The sequence below is a fragment of the Strigops habroptila genome, chromosome 2 (assembly GCF_004027225.2).
Source record: "Strigops habroptila isolate Jane chromosome 2, bStrHab1.2.pri, whole genome shotgun sequence".
Lineage (NCBI taxonomy): Eukaryota > Metazoa > Chordata > Aves > Psittaciformes > Psittacidae > Strigops > Strigops habroptila.
In genome coordinates this window covers 57,617,758-57,642,266 of record NC_044278.2, presented here as the reverse complement: position 1 = coordinate 57,642,266, position 24,509 = coordinate 57,617,758, and the positions used below count along the sequence as shown (strand labels likewise).

Here is a 24,509-nt window from a genome sequence, read left to right as displayed (position 1 = left end):
CTGGGTATATGTTTACAGAAGCAACACATCAAGGAGCAGGAAGGTAATAGCCCTTCATCGTAGGGCTCTAGTGAGAACCCATCTATAATGCTGCACTCTGTTTTGGGCATCCTGTTATCAGAGAGATACAGACAAATTGGAATGAGTTCAGAAAAGAGCCATAAAAATGATCCCATATCCCTGGAGATAATGACTTATGAAGAAAGATCACAAGAAGTAAATGTGTAAGGCCTTGTCTGAAAGATGACTGAAGTAGGGCAGGAAAACAGTCTGCAAATATGCGAAAGCAAAAAGGGAGGAGGACAATTCATCATAGTAACTATTAGTAATAGGATGAAATAATAAGTAACAACAATAAATTTAAAAAGGGCAACTTCAGGTTGAATGTAGGTAGAAATTTCTGACAGTGGAATTTGGGTTAGTTTGCAGAGAAGTTTCCCGGGGGTAAAAGTAAAAGCTGCATTCAAGTTATTAAAATCAAATTGGACAACTTGCTAGAAAATGCACCCTGCTATAGGGAACAATCTTCCATTGCCTGGGGAATAAGCCGGATGACTTAATAGGACATTTCACATTCAAGTCCTTATGACTGTTATATTTTCAATATGCATGGTCAACTATTTCAGGAAAGTATACATTTCTTCTGTTGTCAGGCCTGATAATACAAACACTTGCATGCAAACGCAACTTTTAAGAAGGCAAGTAGCTCTGCTGACAGCACTGCACTGGTGACATGCAGAAGCACAAGACAGCTCTTCAGGTTTTCTCAGGATCAGAGTCTTAGATTTTGCAGTTGTCAATATCAAGATGGTATATACAGGTAACCATGCCATTTATGGGTAGGTGAAGAAGTGTGCAGAAAAAAAGATGAGGGTCGGAAACTCCAGTGAGGATGTATAATTACTGCTATTATTATTATTGCTATTACTACTTATAAATGACTGGTATTGTGGAGTTCAACTCCATTTCTTAACTGTTCACCTTTTCCTGCTTTCACCTCTGTGGAGAGTATTCATTAGACAGTGTAAGACTGCTTTCTATACTGGTTTTTAACATTTGGTATTTTTAATATACCCTAAAATGCCTGTTGAATGAGAAAAGAGACAAGCTGAAGCGAAAACTTGACCCTCCCTCAAATGAAGAAGGAATGGCAAAGGCTATGGATTTAAATGGATAGGGGAGTAACCCCATATTTTCCCCCAGTTCTAATAATGTAGTGTTGAACTCATTTCACCATTCATTAGCATCAGAGACAAACTCACAAGCATTCAGGTAAGTATGCTCCCCAAAACAGGATGGTTTTACATGTGGGTTTTTTATGTTCTTGTTTTCTTCTCTTCCCTCCCCCCTCCACAATGGGCTGTGTGGGGGGCTGGCAGCCTGGTGGTGCCACAGTCCAACGCCCGAGCCTCGGGACTCTCCAGCAAGGGGTCAAGCAGCAGCAGCTCCAGTGAATCCGAGACCAGCTCAGAGTCTGATTCAGAGAGCGAAAGCAGCTCCAGCGAGAGTGACGGCAGCAAGCCTTCCCATTACTCCAGCCCAGAGGTAAGGGCTTCTGCTCTTTATCATTTAGGGCAGCAACCCGTTATTACACCCACTCAGAGCTTTTTCCAGCCAAGCCAACACAAGGAGGCTGTGGGGAGATGCAAAAAAAAAAAATGGAAGAGAAAAGCCCAGGGATCCTCCTCCTGGCATGCTGTGAAATGCAAGTGGCGGGGAATCCTGGGGCAGATTAAAGCGTTTGAAACAAAAATGAAGCAAGAAATAACCCTGTGATATTTTCCTCAAATTGGAGGAGAGTGGAGCGCCTTGCAAGGCTCACAGCTTGCTTGAGTTTTATGCAACTCTGCCTCAATAGCAATGGCTTGCTTAGTGAGGAAGTCCTGATGTGGGCTCACAGCACTGCAAGGGAACTAAAGGCTTCTCTACACAGGAAAGCTATTATAAAATCAGTTTGAGGGTGGATTTTTAAAGCAAAACAGTTGTTTTTCACTCACACACTTCCCTCACCTCACCCTCTAAGTGAATTATTGTCTGTTACTGCTGCCTTTGTGTGATTTATTTTAATCCACCTCCAAACCGGACTAAACTGAATTACTCATGGTGCAAAACATTAAGCCCAAACTTCTCATCTGGAAAGCTAGCACTGAAAATTTCCACACATAAATAAGCCATAGCCAAATTACAATTAAGCTGGCAGTGCTATGCTACCTTCTGCTTTCACCTCTGCACAGGGCTCAACAGACATGACAAGGCTGCTTTCTCTGCTCCTCTTTTCTACCAGGGTTGATATTTTTACATGCTTTGGTCAACACACACATTTAGTATAAAACCGTGAACTCCATAGCTACACCACACACATTAATGTATGTAAAAATATTCAGAAATCTAGCAGCAAGATTGTAAACACACATGAAATACAGTCAGTGTATTTTCCTACGCCACATAAAGCATCCAATCGCCAGACTCCTCCCCTCAAAACTATGCCTCACCTATTCTCTCACCCTGAAAAATTATACTGAATAACCAGCAAGCCTTTCCTTATCTTTTGCTTATTTTTTGGGAGCCCATGTTTCCTATCAGGCAAAATGCAGCACTCGCAGAAACATCCTTAGTATATTTTTCTCAGGTTCTTTTGTTCCTTTTTTACTTTTGTTCATTTTTTTTGAACAAAAAAAGTCACTTTTGTTCCTTATTTAACACTTATCTTCCTTTCTGCCTTTCCTTCACAGTACTTTCAGATCCATTTCCAGTTAATTTTCCTCTCACTTTGTCTCTTTCCTAAATCTCTCTCTTTGGTTCTCTTTCCTTTTGTCTCTGTTCTTTTCCTTCCAGTGCCTCTTCCCTATTGCCCTCCCTGTGCTACCCCATGTCTTATTTCCCATTATGAGCTCTCTCATCTGACCTGTTAAGACCTTGTTCTCTCTCTGCCTAGTTCCCCGCTGGAATCAGCACAGACATCTTAAGTGCAGTTTCCCTTCTCCCTGCGGGATCTCAGAAGGTGGAAGAAAAGGGACAAAGAGAAGAAAGAGAAGGAACCATTGTGGAGAGAAGGAAATATGAGATAAAAAGAGGAGAACCATAGTACCCAGGAAGGGAGGATTGTTTACAATCTAGGCAGATACCTGTGCTGCTTAGACCTGAGAGCAGTCATTCCTGAGGGAATGCAGGAAGTTAATTAATTGAGGCAAGTCGTGCATTTCATAAAGTCAAGCAGGAGACTGAGAGTCATGGAAATGTGGAGAAAGTGCCTCCTCTTCAGCATTTTATACATATCCTCTTGAGATCAGTGGAACTACTTTTGTACAGAGCCTGAATTATCAGTGATCATTGTCACGAAACAGCTGCACTGCTCCAACAGATTGCTTGTCTCTTTGCATTATATTTGTGTGGTTTGCCTTCTAGGACATGCTGCATGGGACATGCTGCATGAAACATGCTTATACAAAAATGTAAATGGCTCAAAAAATGTGATGGCTGCAGTGGTTTTCACAGGTCATGCCTTGATGGGATATGGAGGAGGACACGCATGGATAGGGTCAGGGTGTTCCAGGGAAGTAGGATACCTGTGCTTTCCCCGAGGGCTGGTGCTTTCCCAGGCCCATCGTATGACTGATGGCACCAGTTCAAAATATGCTGATGTGATGGAAGTCCTGCTGCTTTGCATTAATGCTTTAACTTACAGCTACGCACCCAGTAAAGCTGTCTTTCTAAAGTACGTGCCATGTTCCTACCCAGTAAATGGACATAGACAGCTCCTTGGAAACTCTTTAAAGGGAGGCTCTCTCCACCTAACTTTAAGTAGTGGAGTCAATTTCAGCCCTAGTTTTACAACTATGTTCATCTATTAGATAAGACAGAAAAAGCAAACACATCTTGGCTTTTGCTTTAGCATAAACTGATAAATTCGGGTATGAAGAACTTGAGTACTCCAGTACAGTGCTGGGCAGGAAATCCATATTTCCAGGAAGGGAGAAACTTAATCTGGAAATCTGCAGACCATTATGAGAACCTGATTCTTATTTTTTTTCCCATAATCTGAAATATTATATGCCTATGCTCAAAGGTTTTTATTTCTAGGACAGTGTGTCTTCCGCATTTGAGGATATATAGAAATTCAATTTCTTCTGTTTCATTTCTTCTGTAATTTTTTCCTCATCTCATTTTGAGATCTTTGAGTTGTTATCAGGTGTCTAAATGCAGTTGCCTAGAGTGTAAAAGCAGCTCATTGTAAAGCATACATATAAAATAGATTAGATGAATTGCACCCTAAAAGTGTCTGTTTCTTTCCATTGACTATTTAGAGCCTGTAGTGACTAGCTCAGCTGTCTACACTTTATGTCTGCAGTAAACTAAGAATAATGGCAGAGCTAGAGCAGGAGACAACATTCAGACTGGTTTCAGTGATGTGGACAAATTAAGGTGCCTGAGACATTAATGTGAATAGTTACAGGTTTGTGGACTGCCAAACCTGAAATTATGAACAAGGGACTGAGGCTTCTATCTCCTGTTTCTTTGCTGAAGTAATGAATTCTTTGCATGACCGTAATTAACATCATAAATGAAGACTCTGGAAAACAATGACGACTTGTCCTTGCAATTATTTTGGATGGTAGAAAAAACCTTGGGTGTCAAGTCCATAGAAGGAGCTACATTTCAAAAGATAAGAGTTTGGTTTGTTTGTTCTTCGTTCCATTGAATTATCCTGCAGAACTTTTATAAGGCTGAACCTGGTTAGGTTACTGGGAATTCCCACTATGCAGGGCGGACTGGAGGGGAGAATGGGCAGGAAGGAAGCAGAGACACCACCACATGGGACAAAGCATCCGTGGCTAGTCAACAGTAACAAGGCTAGAAGAGAGAGGTGTCCTGTCCTGGGCCCCACCAGCCCCACGCATCAGACACAATGTCTTTTACAGCTTCTGCTGTTGTGACTAGTTCACAGCTATTAAAGCTTTTTCCTTTTCTTCAAGAATTCACATACGCTTTTTGCCCACGCTTATTCCATCATCAGAGGATAATCACTTTCATCCCAAGTCCCCATGTTGTGACTGACGAGGTTGAAGCTGAAGTGTTTTGTATGGTTATGTTCTTCCCCATCCTCCTCTGCCATTAGCAGAGAACCACCTCCTGACCACTGTGCATCATCAAGTCCTTCAAGTGCCTGGACATCAGTACCAGTGGCTAAGGAGCCATTGCCTGTGAATCCCTGCTATTTCCTCAGGTGCTCTGTGGCATTGGCTCTCTTCTCCTTAGCTTAGAAAATAGGAAGAATGTGTATAGCAGACTAGCTAACTGGGAGCATGCTCCTGCCACCTCACTGGCCTTTCCTCAGATAGATTTCGGTAGGAAGGCAGGGGAAGAAGAGTCATAGTTTTACAGCCAAAGGGTAGGAGAGGTATGTTTTCTGTATGTCTTGTTTTCCAAAAAGGTTTTTGCTTCCCATCTTAAGTATAGCCACGATTTGATTTTGTCCTGGGTTCAGCTGCAACAGTTATTTTTCTCCTTCTTAGTAGCTGGTGCAGTGCTGTTTTCGACTTTAGTCTGAGAACAGTGCTGATAACACACCGATGTTTTTAGTTGTTGCTAAGTAGTGCTTACCCCAATCAAGGACTTTTTCAGTCTCATGCTCCGCCACAGGAAGCTGGGAGGAAGCAGAGACTGGACGCCTGACCCAAACTAGCCAAAAGGGTATTCCATACCACAGCACGTCATGCCCAGTCTATAAACTGAGGGGAGTTACCCGGAAGGCCCAGATCGCTGCTCTGGTCGGGCCGGGTATTGGTCAGCAGGTGGTGAGCAATTGTATTGTACATCACTTGTGTTTATTGTTCTTTTCCTTTCCCCTTTTAGTTTTATATTCTCTCCCCTTGTTATTTCCCTTATCATCATCATTATTATTGGTGGTAGCAGTAGTAGTTTTGTATTATACCTTAGTTACTGGACTGTTCTTATCTCAACCCATGGGATTTACATTCTTTCGATTCTCCTTCCCATCCCTCCGGGAGCGCGGTGGGAGGGAAGCAGGGGGGAGTGAGCGAACGGCTGTGTGGTTCTAAGTTACTGGCTGGGCTTAAACCATGACAGATTTCTTGACTGGTACACTCAGAAGAAAAGAAGATTTTACCACTAGACCAACTGTGGATACTATCTTTGCAAATAGGATTCATGGGCTTTAGCTGACCTGTGGACTACTTTTGACAGTGACTACAGACTAAACTCTCCCTTCCCTCCAGAAAACAATCTGTGGCAGGGACCACCTCTTACAGCATATGTGTGCTGTGCTTAACACATGGGAATCCCCAGTTCTAATTTGATAAAGCACTAGCAGCAGAGCTAATAGTAGCAATAAAGTGGTAGTAGTAATAATAATCATCATCATTATCTTCTTCATTATAATCTATGCCTTAAATACAATGACAAGCTACCACATTTGTATGGGGACTGCCCTGAATGAAATTTTTGCTATCACGGCAGCACAAGCAAGTTATCATAAGGGTAAATTAGTATGTGGATTTACAATAGGCAGAGTAGACTGCACGGATGGTAGATATCTCAGTCCTACCCCACAGCAGGCTAAATACATGCACATATTACAGGCTGTCTAATCTGTCAATGAAAGTGGTGTCATGCTTTAAGTTTACCATGGTATTTGCTACACCTTAGGTCCCTCTTTGTAATAGCAAGCGACCCCCTTAACTCTTACATTGCTTAACAGCCCTTTACGCCAGAAAGTGTTTCTGGATAATATTTTGACAAAGGTTTCTTTTGGATGCATGCCACTCGTGCTTCTGGTTGCACTTTTAGCCTTGAAGAGATCTGAGATATATAGATGTGCTGTGTGGGAGTCATCTCACCTAAATTTGGACAGTTTCAGTGCAGATACCTACATCTGCTCATCACTTCAGCCTCCCCTTTACAGTTGGTGGAGAGGAATAGACGTTTTTAGGGCCCAGCTCATCTGGCCTATTTCAGATGCCTATTTCAAGAGGGAATTTTTCACACCCTAGAAGACTAGTCCACTGACTGGAGAAGGAACTCGTTGACTAGCTGAGATATAGGTGTCTATGTTGTACAGATGAATCCACCCACAATTTTTAAGGAAGTGTATCGCATCCTTCTGTTTCTCGATGAAGCCTGGCACATGTGTATGTCTGTGGTGCATTGGTTCCTGAAACTATCTTTGTCTTGTAAAGTTTCTTGGTTTGGGTTTTTATGCCAAATCCACATTACATTGCAAGCCAGCTTTATCACAGACTTTTATTTCTATTACTGCTGCCCATCTGGGCACCGCCAGCTTTACCCCAATTCAAAACTGCCTGGTTCTCTACAAGGCCTTGAGGGCAGCATATTTTCATGACACAAAAACCAAGGGACAGAGATCATTCTGTTATCTGACCATTCTGTATATATATATTCATATGTATTTCCATTCTCAGATGCAGCTGAAAACTTCCCACTTTGAGCAAACTAACTTTTCTTCCATAGAATGGTATGTGATGTGCTCAGGGGAGGTGATGTGGACTGCAGAATTAGGGGTTCTCTTTTTCTGCCACAAATAATTGCAGTTAGGCATGTAAATTGGACTGGTGAAAACTTTCAAGTGAATTTTCCCAATCCCCTTTTTTATCAGACCTGCTCTTCATTCTTGGCTGTCATGATTTTGTTATCTTACAAGGTACCTTACTTTATAAGTGATTTCTAAGTACAGTACTTTTAAGTTAGAGCAATCAATTGAATATCTTCCTTCCAAAAGTGAATTGGCATCACTCATGTACACTGACAAAACTGTATCAAGGCCCAAAAATATTAAGAAAAGTTTTAAAATTCTGATTTTTTAAATTTAGATTCTTTTTATTTACCTGATGGCCTGCAGGCTTTTTACTTTTAGCAGATGAATCTCAAAGAGTTTTCGTAGGAGACACGTTCTAAGGTTTTATTCAGAAGCCATAAGGATTTGAATTTTTATTTAAATAAACCCCAGAAATGCATCTAAGCCCATGATTCTGAGAGCCAAGGCTTTAAGAAAAAATAATGAGTGTCCTGAAACTCCTGACAAAATTAATGAAGCTGGCAACATTGTTGATCCTTTTTATTAGACTTCACAGTTGGCTTACAGGTTGGTGAGGCTGTAGTTATTCTGCCTAAATAGCAGACATATCATTCTAGGAAAGTACCATGTTGCCAAGTTATGACACTGTAGCACTTAATCACTGTTTTCTGCTGGTTTACTGTAATCCCTTGAAATCCATATTCTGTGAACTACTGTTTTCCAGAATTACAAGGTACACAGAGAGGCAGAATGGGATTTAACAGGAAAGCTGAAAGTTTTTTTGAACTACATTCACTCTGACCTATACTAATGGGCAGTGGTATATTTTTCCCCACATGCTTCTGATGTATGTCCTTTTCTTAAATACACCTGAGCAGTGGAAAGACTTCCACGTATAGTGAATCTTTTATTATATATCTATTAAATTCAGTATGTGAACAATGAACGGCACCAAACAAATCTATCTGTATTTTCAGCAGCAATCAAAAAAATGCTGTTTATTTTAGATAAAGAGTTAAGAGTTGTAAAAGTCTATCTTCATCCAAGAGAAATACTACCCATCCATTTTTAAGATTTACAGCTCAGGGAAGAAATTCCTCATGTAAGATATTAGGGAGTATGCTGAAGAAAAAACAAATACAAGGCAGTCCAGCAAACTTCCCATAAGGTATTGGCTTGCTCGATAATAAGTGAATTAGACACTTTTGTAAGAAGAAATATTTGTATCATATGAATTCCAATGTCTAACTGTTTTGTTTATTTTAGGAGCCTTTGCTCCATGTAGAGTGAATACAACCCTCAGTGGGTGACTCTGGAGACGCCCTTGGCTATGCAGGAAACCTGTGTTGCCCTCAGGCACCTACTTTAAATAAGGAATTAAGTAAAAGACTCTTTTGAGTTAGTCTGTGGATATCCTCTCTTGAGCAAACTTTCTTCCAGAGCATTGATGGTTTCCATGTTAGACTCATGACACACTTTTTGATTATTCATATGCAGTAACCTGGTGGATCAGATTTTGGTTCCAGGTAAGGAAATTAGGAGACTTTTCACATTGGCTTCTGTGGGGCTAGGTTATGGCTGGCCATCTACTCCATCATTTATTTCTTTTGGGTTTTTTTGCCTTTCCTCTTCGTTTTATTACATTCAAATTACTGATTGCAAGAAGCACTAGAAAACACTTGCACATTGTTCTGAAATAACATTGTCTGAGCTGTGGTTACATTTGAAATCATGATTATCCCACTTATTCGCTGTCCAAACACCATTATGTTTTAGATGCTTTCTTATAACTTCATCATGTTGTGACAGGAACAAAGAGAAAAGCTAGCAGCCACACAGTAGTCACAAAATGAGTACTTGACAATACCACCACACAACAAATGTTTGTGGGATCTCACAGGATTATAACATCAATACCAGACAGATTACATGAATCATCTGGTTAGCCCTCCAACTCCCCACTACATGCCTCTGAATGCTTTTTAAATACTTCATGTATTTATTGCAATGGCTCATATCCCTAGCTTTCCTACTAGTTATCCTCCCTTAGCCTTAGCCGTACCCCTGCCTTGTTTTCCTCCCTTCCTTTTGCCATTACATTTTCTTCTATTCGGAAACTTGGGAGCGTTTCCCAGTACAGCCGATGCCAGTAACACTGCGTGAATCATCCTTACAAATGATGAATCACAGAAGCTGTCCTCCTTCCCAACCTCATTCTGGAACCAAAATACTACTTCTTGCACGGCATGCCCCACATGTCCCACTCCAGGGCCCGTGCCAGGAGGTTGCTGTGGCTCGGGGACAGCTCTTTGACCAGAGGACACCCAGTGTTTCGGTGTCCCTGAGGGAGCCCCGGGGTGAGGGCAGCAGGGTCTCAGCACTAAGCTCATTGCCATCTGTTTCCCTTTCAGCCCGAGCCACCCTCCTCCAACAAGTGGCAGCTGGACAAGTGGCTGAATAAAGTCACCCCACACAAAGCACCCATCCTGACCCACCACGATGGCCCGGCGCTGGAGGCCCATCCTTACTACAGCCGTGTGAAGGCAGAGCAGCCGAAAAGCGAGAAGACCCCAGCGACCGGCCCAGCCGAGCACCGCAGCGGGGAGGTCCGTGCCACCACCACCGCCACCGCCACCGCCACCGCCACCGGGGACGGACCGCGGCCTAGGACCGCCAACAAAGCACCGGGCAGCAAGGGCAGCCGGCAAAAGTCACCCCCCGCTGCCGACGGCGGGCCTCCGAGGCGGGCGGCAGGGAAGAAGGCACCGCGGCGGGCCGAGAGGACCTCTGCCGGGGACGGCCCCCAGTGCCCCAGCGCGGAGGAGCCACCCGGGAGCCACAGCTTTCCGGAGAGCACTGCTGGTGAGGCGCCGAGGGCCCGGCCCGGCGGCAGCACCAACGGCAGTGGCTGCAGAGCGGGGCACCGCCGGGAGCCCCGCCCGGCTGCAACCGGCGAGAAGCGCCGGGCCCGCGGGCCAGGCAAAACGGCGCCCAAGTCCAAGGAGTTTATCGAGACCGAGTCTTCGTCCTCATCGTCCTCCTCCGACTCGGGCTCCGAGTCGGAGCGGGAGGAGCGCCCACTGCCCAAGGCGCCCGTGGCGGCCGGGTCCGAGCCGCGCACCAAGGACGCAGGGACCGGCGCCGCCAGCAAACCCCACGGTGGCTGCAGTGCCTTTGGCTCCATTAATGCCAGGACTAGTAGTGAAATAGCAAAGGAGCTGGAGGACCAGTTTTACACCCTGGTTCCTTTCGGTAGGAATGAGCTCCTGTCTCCTCTGAAAGACAGTGATGAGGTAAAGTCACTGTGGGTCAACATTGACTTGGCTCTTTTGTCCAGGATTCCAGAGCGTTTGCCTGAAGAGCCGCTGGCCATGAGCGCCGGAGCAAACCAGGCGGCCAGCCTCCCGCAGGGTAGTAGTGCTGACCCCCCCGCAGAGAAGGGTTTACCGAAATCTAGAAGGAAACGCAAGGTGAGCTTCAAGGGGACCGATCGAGGTGGGTAGGGGAGCCTCCGGCAAATCGGAGGCAAGCATCACCTGTGCCCACATCCAGTGCTCAATGGTGGTGTCTTCTCCGGGCTGGCGCTTCAGAGCTGGGATTTGTCCCTGCTCGCTGCAGAGGAACTGGCAAGCCCCTGGGGAGATGCCATCCCAGGAGGTGATGAACCTCCTGGCCACGAGGGATCACAGCCCTTTGGAGATGGCATTTGCTGCTGGCACACGGCTTTCCACACCTTAGTGGAGGCACTGCATGTTTATTAGTATAGCTTTTTCTCTTGAGGCTTCTCTCCAAAACTGAGCATTTAAGTGGTGAAAAGCCCCCTCTACGCCATGGCCACAGCTGTCCTCTGAGGAGGCTTTTGGGTCCATTCGTACTGATCTGACCCCAAAAGTCACTCTGAACTGGAATCACAAACTTCCCGATTTCTGGACAGTTTTACTGTGTAGTCATCAGTCATCCTCTGAGCTACTGTAGATGTGCAAATTGACCTGTATGGTTTTTAGGACTGTTTACTTAAAGAAGTGTTTCCTTTTTTTGTCTTTTTTTTTTTTTTCATTTTTCGATTCATTTTTTAGTATCTGAAAGGTGGCAACCCTGTTCTGGCCACCTGTAGAGACATAACAGAGAGCTCTGATAAGCTTTGAGATGTGTTTATCTGCATTTTCTTTAGAAAGTAGCATGGAAGTAATTGCACGGTACAAAATGATGGGAAACAGGTCAAGAAGGAGTGGCAAAAGCAAAATATTTCTGGTTTAGGCTGTAAGAGATGCCGGTGTGATAGTGCCAGGCTGTACACCCAGAAGAAAATGGGAGGACATGATAGAAGAGCAAAATAAAAGAAGTCGTTCTAGAAATGCTTCATCTGATTTCCTGTGGCACATATTATCTTTTACTCTTCGTGTCTTAAAGCACTGCTGTTGCTGGTGGGTTTAGTGATATAATGAATACAAAGCATTCCTGGAATACCAGGAGCTGGTAACCCTCAGTGGGACAGCTGCTATCCACAACTGTGTAATCCATCTTCCCAAAAGACTTTATGAATAAGACTAATAAGAACAGATTATCAGGCATAACTGCAAAATCAAAAAGAAGTCCTTATCATTTCTGCTTCTGTCATGATCTCAAGAAAAAGGGCAAACTAAAGACAGAGGAGGATGTTTAAGCACTGAGGTATAAGATCTTCACTCATGCGGAGTGTAGGCCACAATGTTAATCCTGTAGCAGCAGCCACAATGGCAATGGATAACACAGAAAATGTTGTTGCCGTGCAGCAATGCAGTACATGCAGCAGAATCAACAAATCACAAGTAAAACTCAGGCACCACTGGAAACTGGGGAAGTGTTAGAAGTGGAAAAGAATGTGGACTTTGCAGGACAGGGAAAGCAGAGCCTCTGGGAGCTTATGATGCTAAGGGGTATAACAGGAAATTAAATAGTGTCAGGAAACATTGGCTATGTTCACTAGTAGGCCAGGTAGGGCCAGGATGCAGTCCCAAGCAGTGGCATACAGTCACCATCTTTGTTTAACTGTTAATGTGCTTGCTTACATGGTTTTGACCAGGGTTAACTTCTATTCTTCTAGACAGTAACAGGCCCTTGCTCAGGACCAGACTAAGGTGCCTTTCCAAAAAGCAATCTGAATGTGCCATACCCTGGCTTGAAGGAGGAGCGAGATGAGTGCATAGGTGCCCGCTGTGCCATGCCAGTTGTCCGCAGGAGCAGTTGCAGATCTGTTGCATTTACTAGTATAGGCATAGTCACTGATACCAAGAAATGAGAAGGAGAGACAAAAGACGTATAAGTTTGAGGACTAGGCAAGAGAAAAGTGCACAGAAGATAGGCAAAGAGGGAAATATAAAGAAAAAATATCCCAAGGTGCAAGTGCGGAAGTGGTGGAAACACTTCAGGTTTTATATTCTACTTCTTTATTCACACACTACCTCTTCAGATTTTATTTTTTTAAGACATGTACCAATCATCTCTGATCCATGTTATATGATCAAAGAATTCCAGTATCATTCATACCAATACACTGGAAAACACCAGCCTCTGGCTTGTTGAAATACTTTTCGATCTGTAGTAAATCCAAAACCTACAAGGTTATTATTTTTCTCTTCATTCAGTGTGAGAATGAGGAAGACTGCAGAGACATCAAGAAGGCTCACTTAGAGCGAGAGAGTTCTTCACGATTAGCTGCCTCTGCCCACAGCATCAACACAGCAAATCACTGCAATATGAATGAAAATAGGTAAGCATTTTCCTTCTTATTTACCACTGTCATACAACTAGTTGCAGTTTAATGCCGTGTGTTATTTTTTTCTTTAATAGGATTTATTTTTTAATTATCACATTTTATGTTGAAAAATTACCCACTACATTCTCATTTCTTCTGGTTTAATGAACAAGTTAGCAGCTCCTGACACATTTATATACTTGCATTTTTGTCCTATTGCACAGAGACTTTGTGAGTTCAAGTGTGAGGCTCATGGAATGAGTAATTATAGCTATAGCAGTGCGACTGTCCTAGACATACTCACAAACACTGTATTGTAGGTACCAATTCACATACCATCTTATAGCCTTTTCTTTCCTTACAGTGTTGTGAGTTTCAAACTTAAAGCTTGACTGTATAAACACAATTATCTATAAACTCTATGGAGGAGATTGAGAAAAATATTCGTAACAATGCCTTCAATACTCAGTTCCAGAATATATTTGAGATAGAATATTTTTGAGATTACAAGCAATCTATTCAGTGTAATTAGTAAGTGTTTTAGAACAAGGAACTCAGACTTTAAAAACAATGCGATTTTTAAAGAATGCAAGGCATGAAACAAATAATAAATATTTAGCATCTGCTGGCATGGTTTATGCACATAGACTCCTATCAATGTCAGATCAACCATAGTGAGTTTCTCTGGAGGCTTCCAGCAGTCAAACTTAGACATGCACCTTTTCAGAGTTCAGCTGCATGCTGCCTAGTACATGCTAGTCATCAGTATTTTAAAAAAATAATAATAATTTTCTAGTAGTATCATGGTATCTCTTGGGGTGAAACTGCTAAACTTAAATGTTTGTATTTACTTTAGTAAAGTAGTAGGCTTTTCTATTGTACACCTCACTGATGAGTTTGCGCAGGTCTTGTCATTAATACTGGAAGAAAATCATGGAGAACACTAAGATATATGTAGAGCTTATTTAAAAATATGCATTCAATTTCTTTGTCCTGACATGTCACATATGTTTCATAAAGTGAAAACAATACACAGAACAGTTTGCTTTATTGGGGGTGATTGCATGCAGGCATGCCATTCCTGTTACCGCAGTATCGTATGTTTTACATCGCATTCATTTTCAGAGAATACCATGGCTGTTATAGCTTGCGTTGTCACAGGGTTAATTCTGTGCTTCCTAGAAGCAGGACAATAATTTGCGTTTTACTTGACATTATATTCAGTGCTCCTGGTAGCAACTGTACATTAAAGAAGCAAAGAAGAAGGTCTTAAATGTGTATTTGCCTCCTAATTCTTCCCTGAGCTGTCCTTCTTCCAAGATGTTTCTGTGGTTTATGCTACTGTAGGACATGATACCAAATGCTAATATTCCCACAGCTGAGGATGGGCTACTGAGGCTGTAGCTAAACCAGTGGTGTAAATATCAGGACCTCCTGTCCCTCTTGCAACCAGAGGCTGCTCATGCTGGCATAGCCCCGCCTCCAGTTATGCCACCATAGCTGCCTGGGAGGGACTCCTGTAAATTCAGTCAAGAAACTTGTCTGAAAACAGAATTTTTTTTAATTTTTTTTTTTTTTTTGGCTGGGTTACAACAGCATTTTCTACTGTGGAATTACAATCATCTGAGGGGCAGACAAAGCAAGGTCCTGTTTGACAGAAAGACCACAGTGTCAGGCAGAGATATCCCAGACATCTCATCCCTACGTTGGATGCTACTATCTGCCCAATCCCAGCAGAAGACAGCCCACTGCAGGTTGTTCTGCTTGGCTTCTGAGTATTGGATGATTGTCCTGCTGCAGTTTGACTGCCCAGAATTCATTTAGGTGGGCCTACACAATGTGCCGAAGGCCATGTAGGTCTGCAGCACAAATAGAAATTGCAGCTACTCCTCAAAAGCTCTGGGTACATTTCCAAAGAGCTATGGCTTCTCTTGGGTGCTTTAGGCCTGCACTTTGACAGTGATGTATAAACATGGCTCGCCAAGGCATGGGTTTCTGTTTAAAAAGAGGAAAAGAAATGACAGCATCAGCCTGCACATTCAAAATAGTGCTAAAGATCTTATTTTTCTTAGGGGGAGAAGAAGGGCACAGTTGTCCATCTTTCACACCCCAATTCTTGCTTTCATAAATAGCATTGGTCATTAAAAGCCAAATAGTTCACGTTATGTTTTCAAGGCACTACACTATAGGAAACAGGAAAGGTTCTGAATTACGATTCATGGCCTCTTTCACAGCTAGTTTTAAAGACTTGCCAGATAAATGGACAAATGTATGATAAGAGCACATTTAATTAGCTCTGTTCCTTGAAATTATATGCAGAAATGAAGTATAGTTTGTACCATATTCCTTTTTTGTGATTCCATTAGGTGTATATTGTCTGATACAGTAACTTTATAGAAGTGAGAATTGTCCATAAAACGTAATAGGCTGAATAAAGGGGAATGTGACAGGGAAAGGGATTGTGTTAAAATAGTCTGTCTGACCTTAATCACAAGTTTAGTCTTAATGCAAACTGTCTCCTTAAAGAAAAAATTTTATTTCTTTGTGTTGCTTTAACATTTTCAGCTAATATTTTCTTCAAATTAGTGCATCTGAAGTTTATTTCTGGGCATATTTTTACGGTCTTTCTAACTTCTCATCCAAAGCTTCCCCCAAATAAATGAAAGCTGAAAATACTGTGTTAGAGCTTTCTACTTTAGAAGACAGAGCAGTTCACATTTCTCTGTCTACTGTTTGCATATGTTTCCTTTTGTCTGCACTACCAGCCTATCTTTCTTTGTCTTCAAAATCTGTATTAGATTAGTATAAACAGTGCTACCAAAGGCTGGACACTGAGCACAAAGACAAACCAGTCATCTTTAAACACATTTCTTGTTTTAGTTCACATATGGTTTTATTGTCATGGCTTATAAATTGTCACCTGTAATGGTGAAATAGGACTCCATAACCTGAACTTACACTTCAGAGCCTAATCTTCGTCTCCAGCTGTCCCTTAAGAAATGGTGAGCAAGTGGCCATTTATCTCTGTTGTGGTTTTTTTTTTCCAAGTACTCTGATACAGACTTTATATTAACTCCAGAATTACAATTTGCCTTGAAGGGAAAGAGGAGAAACATGATACAAATTTGTAAATGAACTCATGGTCCCAATACTGTAAGCTTGTTTCCAGATACCAATAGACTTTATCCTGCCAGCAGGTTTTAAATTCAAAGTTTTGGTAATATATAAAACATTTACCTTTCTCAAAGCCAGCTTTGTGACACTCCATTACTGTAATTTCCATTTCCAGCTTGGCAATACCAATAAATAAAAATGAGAAAATGCTTCGGTCACCCGTCTCTCCCCTCTCCGATGCATCAAAACACAAATACTCCAACGATGATTTAACTTCCTCCAGCAGACCTAATGGCAGCAGTCTATTACCTTCCATCTCCTCCAGCAAAAAGCATAAGAGTGAAATCCAGTCGCAGCCACATCCTGGAGACTTCAATGTAAGTTTATTCTGTTGTTCTCAGTATAAAGCCTAGCTGTATATTTTTCACTTTGTATTGCAGGCTGTGATAGTTTTGCAGAATGTTATGCAAAAAAAATGGAATAATGAATGTTGTATTATAAGTTCAGTTTTCCTGGTTTCAAGTTTAGCAAGGCATGGAAGAAAAGAAAGAGGGCAGGCTGCAAAGTGGGCAAATAACAAAGGCTATGTAAACAAAAGGTAAAAGCTAATGGTCCCAAAACAAATGGCTTTAGGTCTCCAGAGTATTGCTTGGGCATGGTGCAAGCCCTCTACAACCAAAAGTTTAGTGCACAAGGCCTCTACTCAGCCACTCCTAAACATGAGTGGGCCCGCAGACAAGTTACTACATCTTACAACCAGCTTTCTCAGACACTTCTTCTTGCACTTGATGCGGTGAACAGCTTAGCACCACCCTCACAACTCGGTTCTATCAGAGCCCAAGTATTCAGATTCTTATCAGAGAGTCTTGCTTACACTAAATGTGTCCAGAGAGCTTTTTCAGATAAGATGATGTTACTACACTGCTTGGTAGCCACTGCCTTCAGAGAATAGAGAGAAAGGGGTAGATGCCGCCCCCATTTATGCATGGGTTCTGTAATTAGGATGCTGGAGCAAACAGCCTGTTAGCTCTTCCGGTTGAGAGAATTCACATCTCTCTCATCTCTCAAAATCATACCCTACCCTCCAGCCTATGGGACACTGCCAGTAGAATATTAAGGGCAGAATATTGTCACGTTCTCCCTTGAAGCTATTCTGCTTTGTTTGAAATACCTAGAAGATGCAATTTGGGTACCATCATATTGATGTCCACTGCTGGAGCATCTAGTCAAGCTGTTAAGGCACTCTGCTGCTGCTAGAAAAGGCCATGATCCTGTCCTTCCTACAAAAGCCATTTACCTATTTTATCCTGTATCTATTTGTTGTATTTGTTATTTGGCACATAAAAGGCTTCAAAAGCCTAAGTATTAGCGCCTAAGCAACTTCTAGGAAAACAAACTACCGGAGTTGTAGGAGTGGTCTCTTCCAGCCACTTTTGCTGTGGGAATAACTGGCCCCACAGTATATTTTAAGTCTATATACTTAAATATATTTATTTTTTGAGAGTGAAGGGGGAAGTTGCAATTGTGATCTCAAATTTGGATTCTTTCTAAAAAGCAAGTTGTCATAAAATATGTGTTTCAAGAATATCTCACAGATGGTTTTGGTAAATGGAATTAAAATTAATTACATTAAAATATTCCAATAAAAAGCATTTTAACATATCATAGTCATTAATATATTTTTTATGGATTAAATGTAAGTTTTTAAACATTTAGCTTCTAAAACATAAGTTTAGAGGTTTATAACCCATTCAGAATTATAATGATATGAGTCTTCACTGGGTATCTTGAAAACAATTTAAATTCCTTCACAGGCAAATGTGCTGGAAATCAAAAGTAAAGGGTGATTGCTTTATGATCCACACCCTTAACAAATGCATTTCACTGAGGTTTTCTGCATACCCTAGCAATGCACCATTTGGTCAAGATTTTAACAACCTTCGCAATGAAATTCTTATGTATCTGGTTATTCATCTGAAAACTTTAACCTGCTGAACTGATCTGGATGTGACATATAGAAGATGAGAGCTCATGAACTATAAATTTGTTTTATCCCATCTTCCCATCTGACACCTAGCTGGCATGCCCAAGTGGTCCTTGGAATTTCTGTCAGAGGCCGCAAGCCAGGGAGTGGCCTTGTTGTCCATTTCCCTATTGCATTTCTGACTGTCACATGGTGTTTTCTGAGTGGTTATCAACCAAAAACAACCTGGCGCCCTCTGGTCTGCACTGTACCAGTGTCTAGTAGCCCACACAGCAGGTCATTTGGTAGGACAAAGGGTTCATGAGGCCACGTGAAAAACAGGGCTGCAGCTGAGGGAATGTGTGAGACTCTGCCAAAAGACCTGCTTCTGCTTGACACAGGGCAGCGGTCTTTCAAGCTGATCAGGGACCCAAAGCAGAGAGAAACCGGGACTACAAATGGGCTACAAATTCATATAGCATGGGCACATCAGCAGTGCAGATTGAAACAAGTCAAACAAGTGAGCCTTGCTCTCCCAGGGAAAGGTACAATACTAGTTTGGAAGCTGAAGACTAGAGGGATAGCTTGATCTTCTAAATGGTCACAACAGAGCTATTCTTTAATAATTTCACTTATTGTGTTTCAAAGCGTTTTGATAGTTACAAATAGTTCTGCTCTATTTCTTCTGTAGATCACATTGAAATTCAAGCTCTTTACAAAGTGCTCTGAGCAATATCTGTGAATTTGTGGCTATCAGTGACAAGACTGATGTTGTGCATGCTCCCTGCTGAAATAGTAGAAAAACTAACTGCCAATTTACAACACAATGCAAAGATGCTCTGTTGTTTATTAGTTGCTTTTTTGACGTTAGTAGCCAGTTCCTCAATGTCTTCTCTGCTGTTTGTTGTCTAGAAAGCAGTTCACATCAATTCAGAAAATGCCGTTCTCTGCAATAAGCCACAGTCTCAAACAGAGCCTTGGTCACCTCTGTCCAGCACACCCAGGGACTGCAGAAGGACAAAGCTTACCTTTGATGATATGTAAGTACAGATAACTTTTAAAAAAGAAAACACTGTCATTTGCTGCGTCTAAAGAGAGAAAAATACATTTTGCCCAACAGGAACTGAGACATGGACAGAAGTATTATAGTAATACTGCACCCTGAGAAATGAATGAGACATACTATGTAAACTCATTTTTCATCATAAATTAGGCTTCTAATCATCAGGGAGCAGTGAGGACTGGCTGCTCCCTAAAGAACTGGGACCCAGGAGCCAAGGAACAGAACATGGCTGGCAGGGCAGAGACTGTGCCAGCCAGGGGTCCAGTCCCACAACACCCAAGCAAGGTGAGCAGGGCAGGCCCGAGAGTGGAATCAGCGTCAGCCAAGCACCTAAATCCTCAGGCAAGTCCACAGTGATGAGGCAGATCCAAGGTCAGGCGAGCTGTCAGGTCAGGATGAGGTCCTGTGAGGGTCAGGCACAGCCCAGTGACTGCCAGGCATGCGTAGTGACAAGGCAGGTTTGAGGTCTAGCCGGTAAGACAGCGCCCAGGTCAGGGTACAGACCAATGGGGGCCATGGCCAGGCACAAGCATGGCTGTGAAAGGGCTGAAGACAGGCACACTTACAATGAGTTGAACAGGGAGTGAAGGCACAGACCTGAGCTTAGATGGATTTCTTTAGCCCATGGGCAGAGGGGGGAGGCCCCCCATGATGTGGCTCAGGGACATTAAGGCTTTATTAGTACCCTCAGGGCTCTGGTGTTAACTATGCACACATCAGACTGTTAATATATGCAGAACCCTAGCGAGGTGGGGTGAGAGGGACACCCTTCTTGTGCACCATTTGGAGCAAGAGGAGAGGACATATGGGAGCCTTGCATCCCTGGGCCTTGACAGCTGCTGCAGTTGTTGCTACTGCTGCTCAGAGAAAGGCAGCGCAAAGGCAGGGAGAGTAGGAAACAGAAGTGGTTAGCATGAGTACCTGAAGGGATACCTGGCCCTCCCCACCTCCACTATATCCTTCAAACATCCCCTGCTCTCCTCCTCTGAAAATAATTTAAGCTTGTAATTGTTTTGGTTTTGGTTTGGTTTTTTTTGTAAATTAAAATTGCTGGTTTGTTTGCCAAGGTAATTTAGGTTGTGGTATTATTTAGATAAGGTATAAAGGTGAAACTGAAAGTTGAAATCCTAGATTCTTTTTGACTGGTAATGTTCTGGCCTGAAAATACTGATTTTTTTCTGCCTAGTGTAGAAGAGGTTCTATTCAAGCTATGCCTCAGACTGCCTGGAGCTCCATAAGCTGTGTGACCTTGACATGCCTTTCGCACTCCCAGGCTTTCACCCGCAACATGTCTAACTCTTTCATACCAAAGCAAAACCCGAGATAACAGCTTTGTTTCCTCAGCAGCTGCTTTCTACCAGAACTGGGATATTATAATAATAATAATAATAATAATAATAATACCACCACCTACCTGGTCTCAGGGACAACCTGAGGGACAGCAGCCTCTCATATAGAGAATCCAAGTTTCCTAGAATAAGGTATAAAATAATTCCTGTAGACTTCAAAAGGATGTAACTGGTTTGTATGTCAAAAAAAGAAGGTTGGTGAGATTCATTTCTGTGTGTAATCATGGCAGTCAAAAGGAGATGCAAGTTGAATAAATGTAATCAGTTTTTCTGCCCCTTTTTGAGAAAACTCTCTCCCATGTATATTCCCATGTATATCTCCCATGTATATTCTTATATTCCCTTCTTCTCCACCTCCCTCCATGTTTTAAACTCTTCCAGTACATGTATTCAACAATATCCATTGAGGAAATTTGAAACTGTTTAGAAGTACTACCTAACTCTTCATATCTCTTAAAATACTTTATCATCTGTGATTTACTTGCAACTGTTCAATTTTTCTGCAGTTTAAACATATACATACAAACCAGAAAGGTATCAGTGTGCCTGATAAAAGTAAAAATTGTAGGATATGCTCATCTGTTTGGATTAGAAAAAAATCACAGTCAGAAACAGCTACAACAGAACTATTGTATCTTCTTCTGATTTTCCTTTAAGATGCCAACAAAAATGGGGGGACTGGTTTGTTTCATTTTTTCCCCTAAAATACTGTCATAGGAAAATATGACAGATACCGTCTGTCAAAATATGATAGATACCGTCTCTATCGTCTAAGAGTCTTCTATCACTTGCTTTCTCTGTTAGTGATACATGTGATTTCTCTGGCAGGCATCCTCAAGAAAACTATTTTACCTTTTCAGAGAGAGATACAATTAAACTGTTCATGTATAGTGCCTTCCATGTAGAATGTCCCCAAGCAACTTGTGGCCCATTAAAAAAAGCAATCTAAAAAGCTAAAGAAGATAAAATACAGAGTCAAATATGTCTTAATTTGCCCTTAAAAAAGTAGAAATGGTTAAATGCCTATTGTGCTAACTAGAGGAGAGAGATTTTCATGTACTACAATTCTCATCCACAACCTGTATCTAGGAAACACCACCAGAATACCAGCTATTCTAGACCTTGATTCTGAAACTACTGTGCAGAGAAGTCACTGAAATGTAGCAGATTAGACTGGCTGCAAATGTTAAATGTCAACCAATTTGACTCACATGTTAGAAGGATCAAATTAAACATGGCAGCCGGTGTCTTTCAAATTCATGTAGTACCACAGCAGAGGATTTGAAGAAATGCAATACAGTAGGTCTAAAATGATGTAGTAATCCTAATGGCAGCATTTGTCCAAAATGATGCCTATGAAGTATTTAATCTCATAATCCATGAAGTTCTGAATTACCGTAATCCACATATGGCTTTAGACTCTTCATTTTAATCAGACTGTAAAGTTTTTAAGACACTAAATCCCTTATATTTGATTTAAAACAATAACTATTTTTTTGACCAATCAGTGTCTCCTTGCTTTATTCTCAATTTATTTTCTCCAGATCATTGACAACAGCTGTCACTAGCAATAAACTGGAACACAAGTAGGTCAATAAAAGTATATCTTGGTTGGCAGAGTGCTGTATACACGTACATCGCAATATAGAAGTAAATATAGATTTAAAAGGCAGGCAAAATTCTACTTCCCCTTGTTTGCCATTGTTTACTGCCTGCTCTAAATATACTTCGAGGTACCTAGCATGCCACATGTATAAGTGACATCAATGCTGTTTCCAGTGTTAATTCTTAATAAGAATTCCTGGATTTTAGGCCATTTCTGACTCCATGAGGAGAACATTTTCAAGGCTACATAATAGTGCTTCAAGCCAAATTCAGTCTTGCTGTAATTTCACTGAATGATAGAATTCCCAATAACTGCATTTAGGAACAAAGTCCATTGTCCTTGAAGTGATAAGCACAGACATGCTGTGGGTGCCCAAGGGCACAGTCCCACACCCTGCTCAAAATACTGCATGTGTGGTATAAAAGAAGAGCAGAGTGTACCCAGCTTCCCAGCTTTCCTTATGGCTAAATCAGAACATGTTCCTCAGATTATTTTCTCACTTGCATTGTGTTTCAAACTTGGGGTGTGGTTTTTCTTTTTCAGGTTTATTTTTTTTTTAATACATATTTTGTTGAATGTTTGTTTCACCTTTATGGATTTAGGGGCTACACACACCCACCAGCTTTACATTATCCACAGGAAATATCCTGATGTGAGGTAGAATTTCTGTGTTTGTTTGTCAACCAGTAAACCATATACCCAGAAAATATTCAACCTGTAAAAGTGTTATGGATAGAGCTCATAAAGATAACTTCTTAGAATATCTCTTTTATTTGGCTTGAGCCCAAAGTCTCTCATTTTCAGTCTTCACTTTCTCATTCTTTTCCCTCAGAGTGGAAAGGAAAAAGTGCTCTTGGGTTGTGCCTCCCATACAACATCTGGAAGTCATCTCACTTTGCATTGTTCAAAATGCTTCAAGGTTTCCTTGTCTTCTGAAATATTTAGAGACTTTTCTAGTACTGAGCACATCCTCAGGAGCACGTATAAGGAAAAGAGCTTGGCTCCTCTTTCTTCTTATCAGCAATCTAAAAATCACTGATCAGATAGAGCAACATCTACTACACTAAGTTTCTCACAAATTCATGTGCTTACTTTGGAATGCTCCCAGATTATTGACATTGGGGGATTTCAGGACTTCATTTCACCCTGCCATTCTTCCTCTCCTTCCCTTCTTCCTCTCCTTCCCTTACTTCCCTTCCCTTCCTTTCTCATGTGTACATTGCCCATAAGAAAATAACATTAGGCTATGAGCAGACACTGCCTCCCATAATTCAATCATTAAGCTTCCTGTTCTCCACAAGACCACCTACCCCCTTTCTTTTTAGGGGCATTTTGTGAGAGCTTGGTCTGGTGGGAAATGGATGCTTAATCAGGTATAGCAGGAGATTCTCACAGGGCAAAGGATTTACAACCACTAGTCCCTGTGGTCAAAGAAAAGCCAGAGCTGTGGACCTCATTTAAACTTACAAGCTACATCCATGCCTCTCCTCTGTTCCTGTGGGTAAGCGATCCAGCACTTACGTTGTATGATGTGACTGTCTTCACTCCCCACAACAAGGAACACTGACTGCCTCCTGAGAATAGTCCCTGGCATGTGCTGTGCCCAGGCATTGTCTGGGACCAAGCTCAAAACTATGCCAGGGAGATTTGCAATTAAACAGCATGGATGATCAAACTATAGAGCTGGTAGCCTTGCCCTGCTTATTTCACTTGCACAGACAGCCCAGTAATGGTTTTATTGACAGGCTCAGATCTGAAATATCCTCTGATAATTTTGCCACTCAGGAGAGAGGATTTGTTTGCATCAATTGATTTTGGCATGCCTTTTCCTTACTCTACAGCTTGACTGGAAAATATCTTTAGTCCACAATGAATCGTAACAGTGAGCAGGACAAGGGTCTTATAATCAGGCTCAGCAAACTCTCCTCCAGGGCCCAACAGCAGAGGTGAATCTCTCAGATCAGAGAGGACAGTCTCTCCCAGTCTTTCCTCACCTCTGCAACTGGTGAGCAATGAGCAGATGCCTACAGCAGGTAATGAGTATCCTCCAAACACTACAGCTCTTTGACAAGTCTAGGTCTCATCCTGAAAATGCGGAAGTCTCATCTAAACCCCCATGGTGTTTACC

General features: G+C 42.0%; 1 protein-coding gene across 6 annotated transcripts in view; it reads left to right on the top strand.

Annotated features, from left to right (window-relative positions):
* The window catches only part of AFF3 (AF4/FMR2 family member 3), a 330,156-nt gene that overhangs the window by 274,513 nt on the left and 31,134 nt on the right, over positions 1-24,509 (top strand). For all 6 annotated transcript variants that reach the window (XR_003989977.1, XR_003989976.1, XM_030475872.1 and 3 more), the window contains 5 exons: positions 1,380-1,545; positions 9,964-11,022; positions 13,177-13,301; positions 16,576-16,777; positions 19,276-19,403. Coding sequence is in view for 4 of the 6 variants with exons in the window: in XM_030475872.1 (XP_030331732.1) it covers positions 1,380-1,545; positions 9,964-11,022; positions 13,177-13,301; positions 16,576-16,777; positions 19,276-19,403 (1,680 nt within the window). In the remaining 2 variants the exon portion in view is untranslated. The remainder of the gene's footprint in view (positions 1-1,379; positions 1,546-9,963; positions 11,023-13,176; positions 13,302-16,575; positions 16,778-19,275; positions 19,404-24,509) is intronic.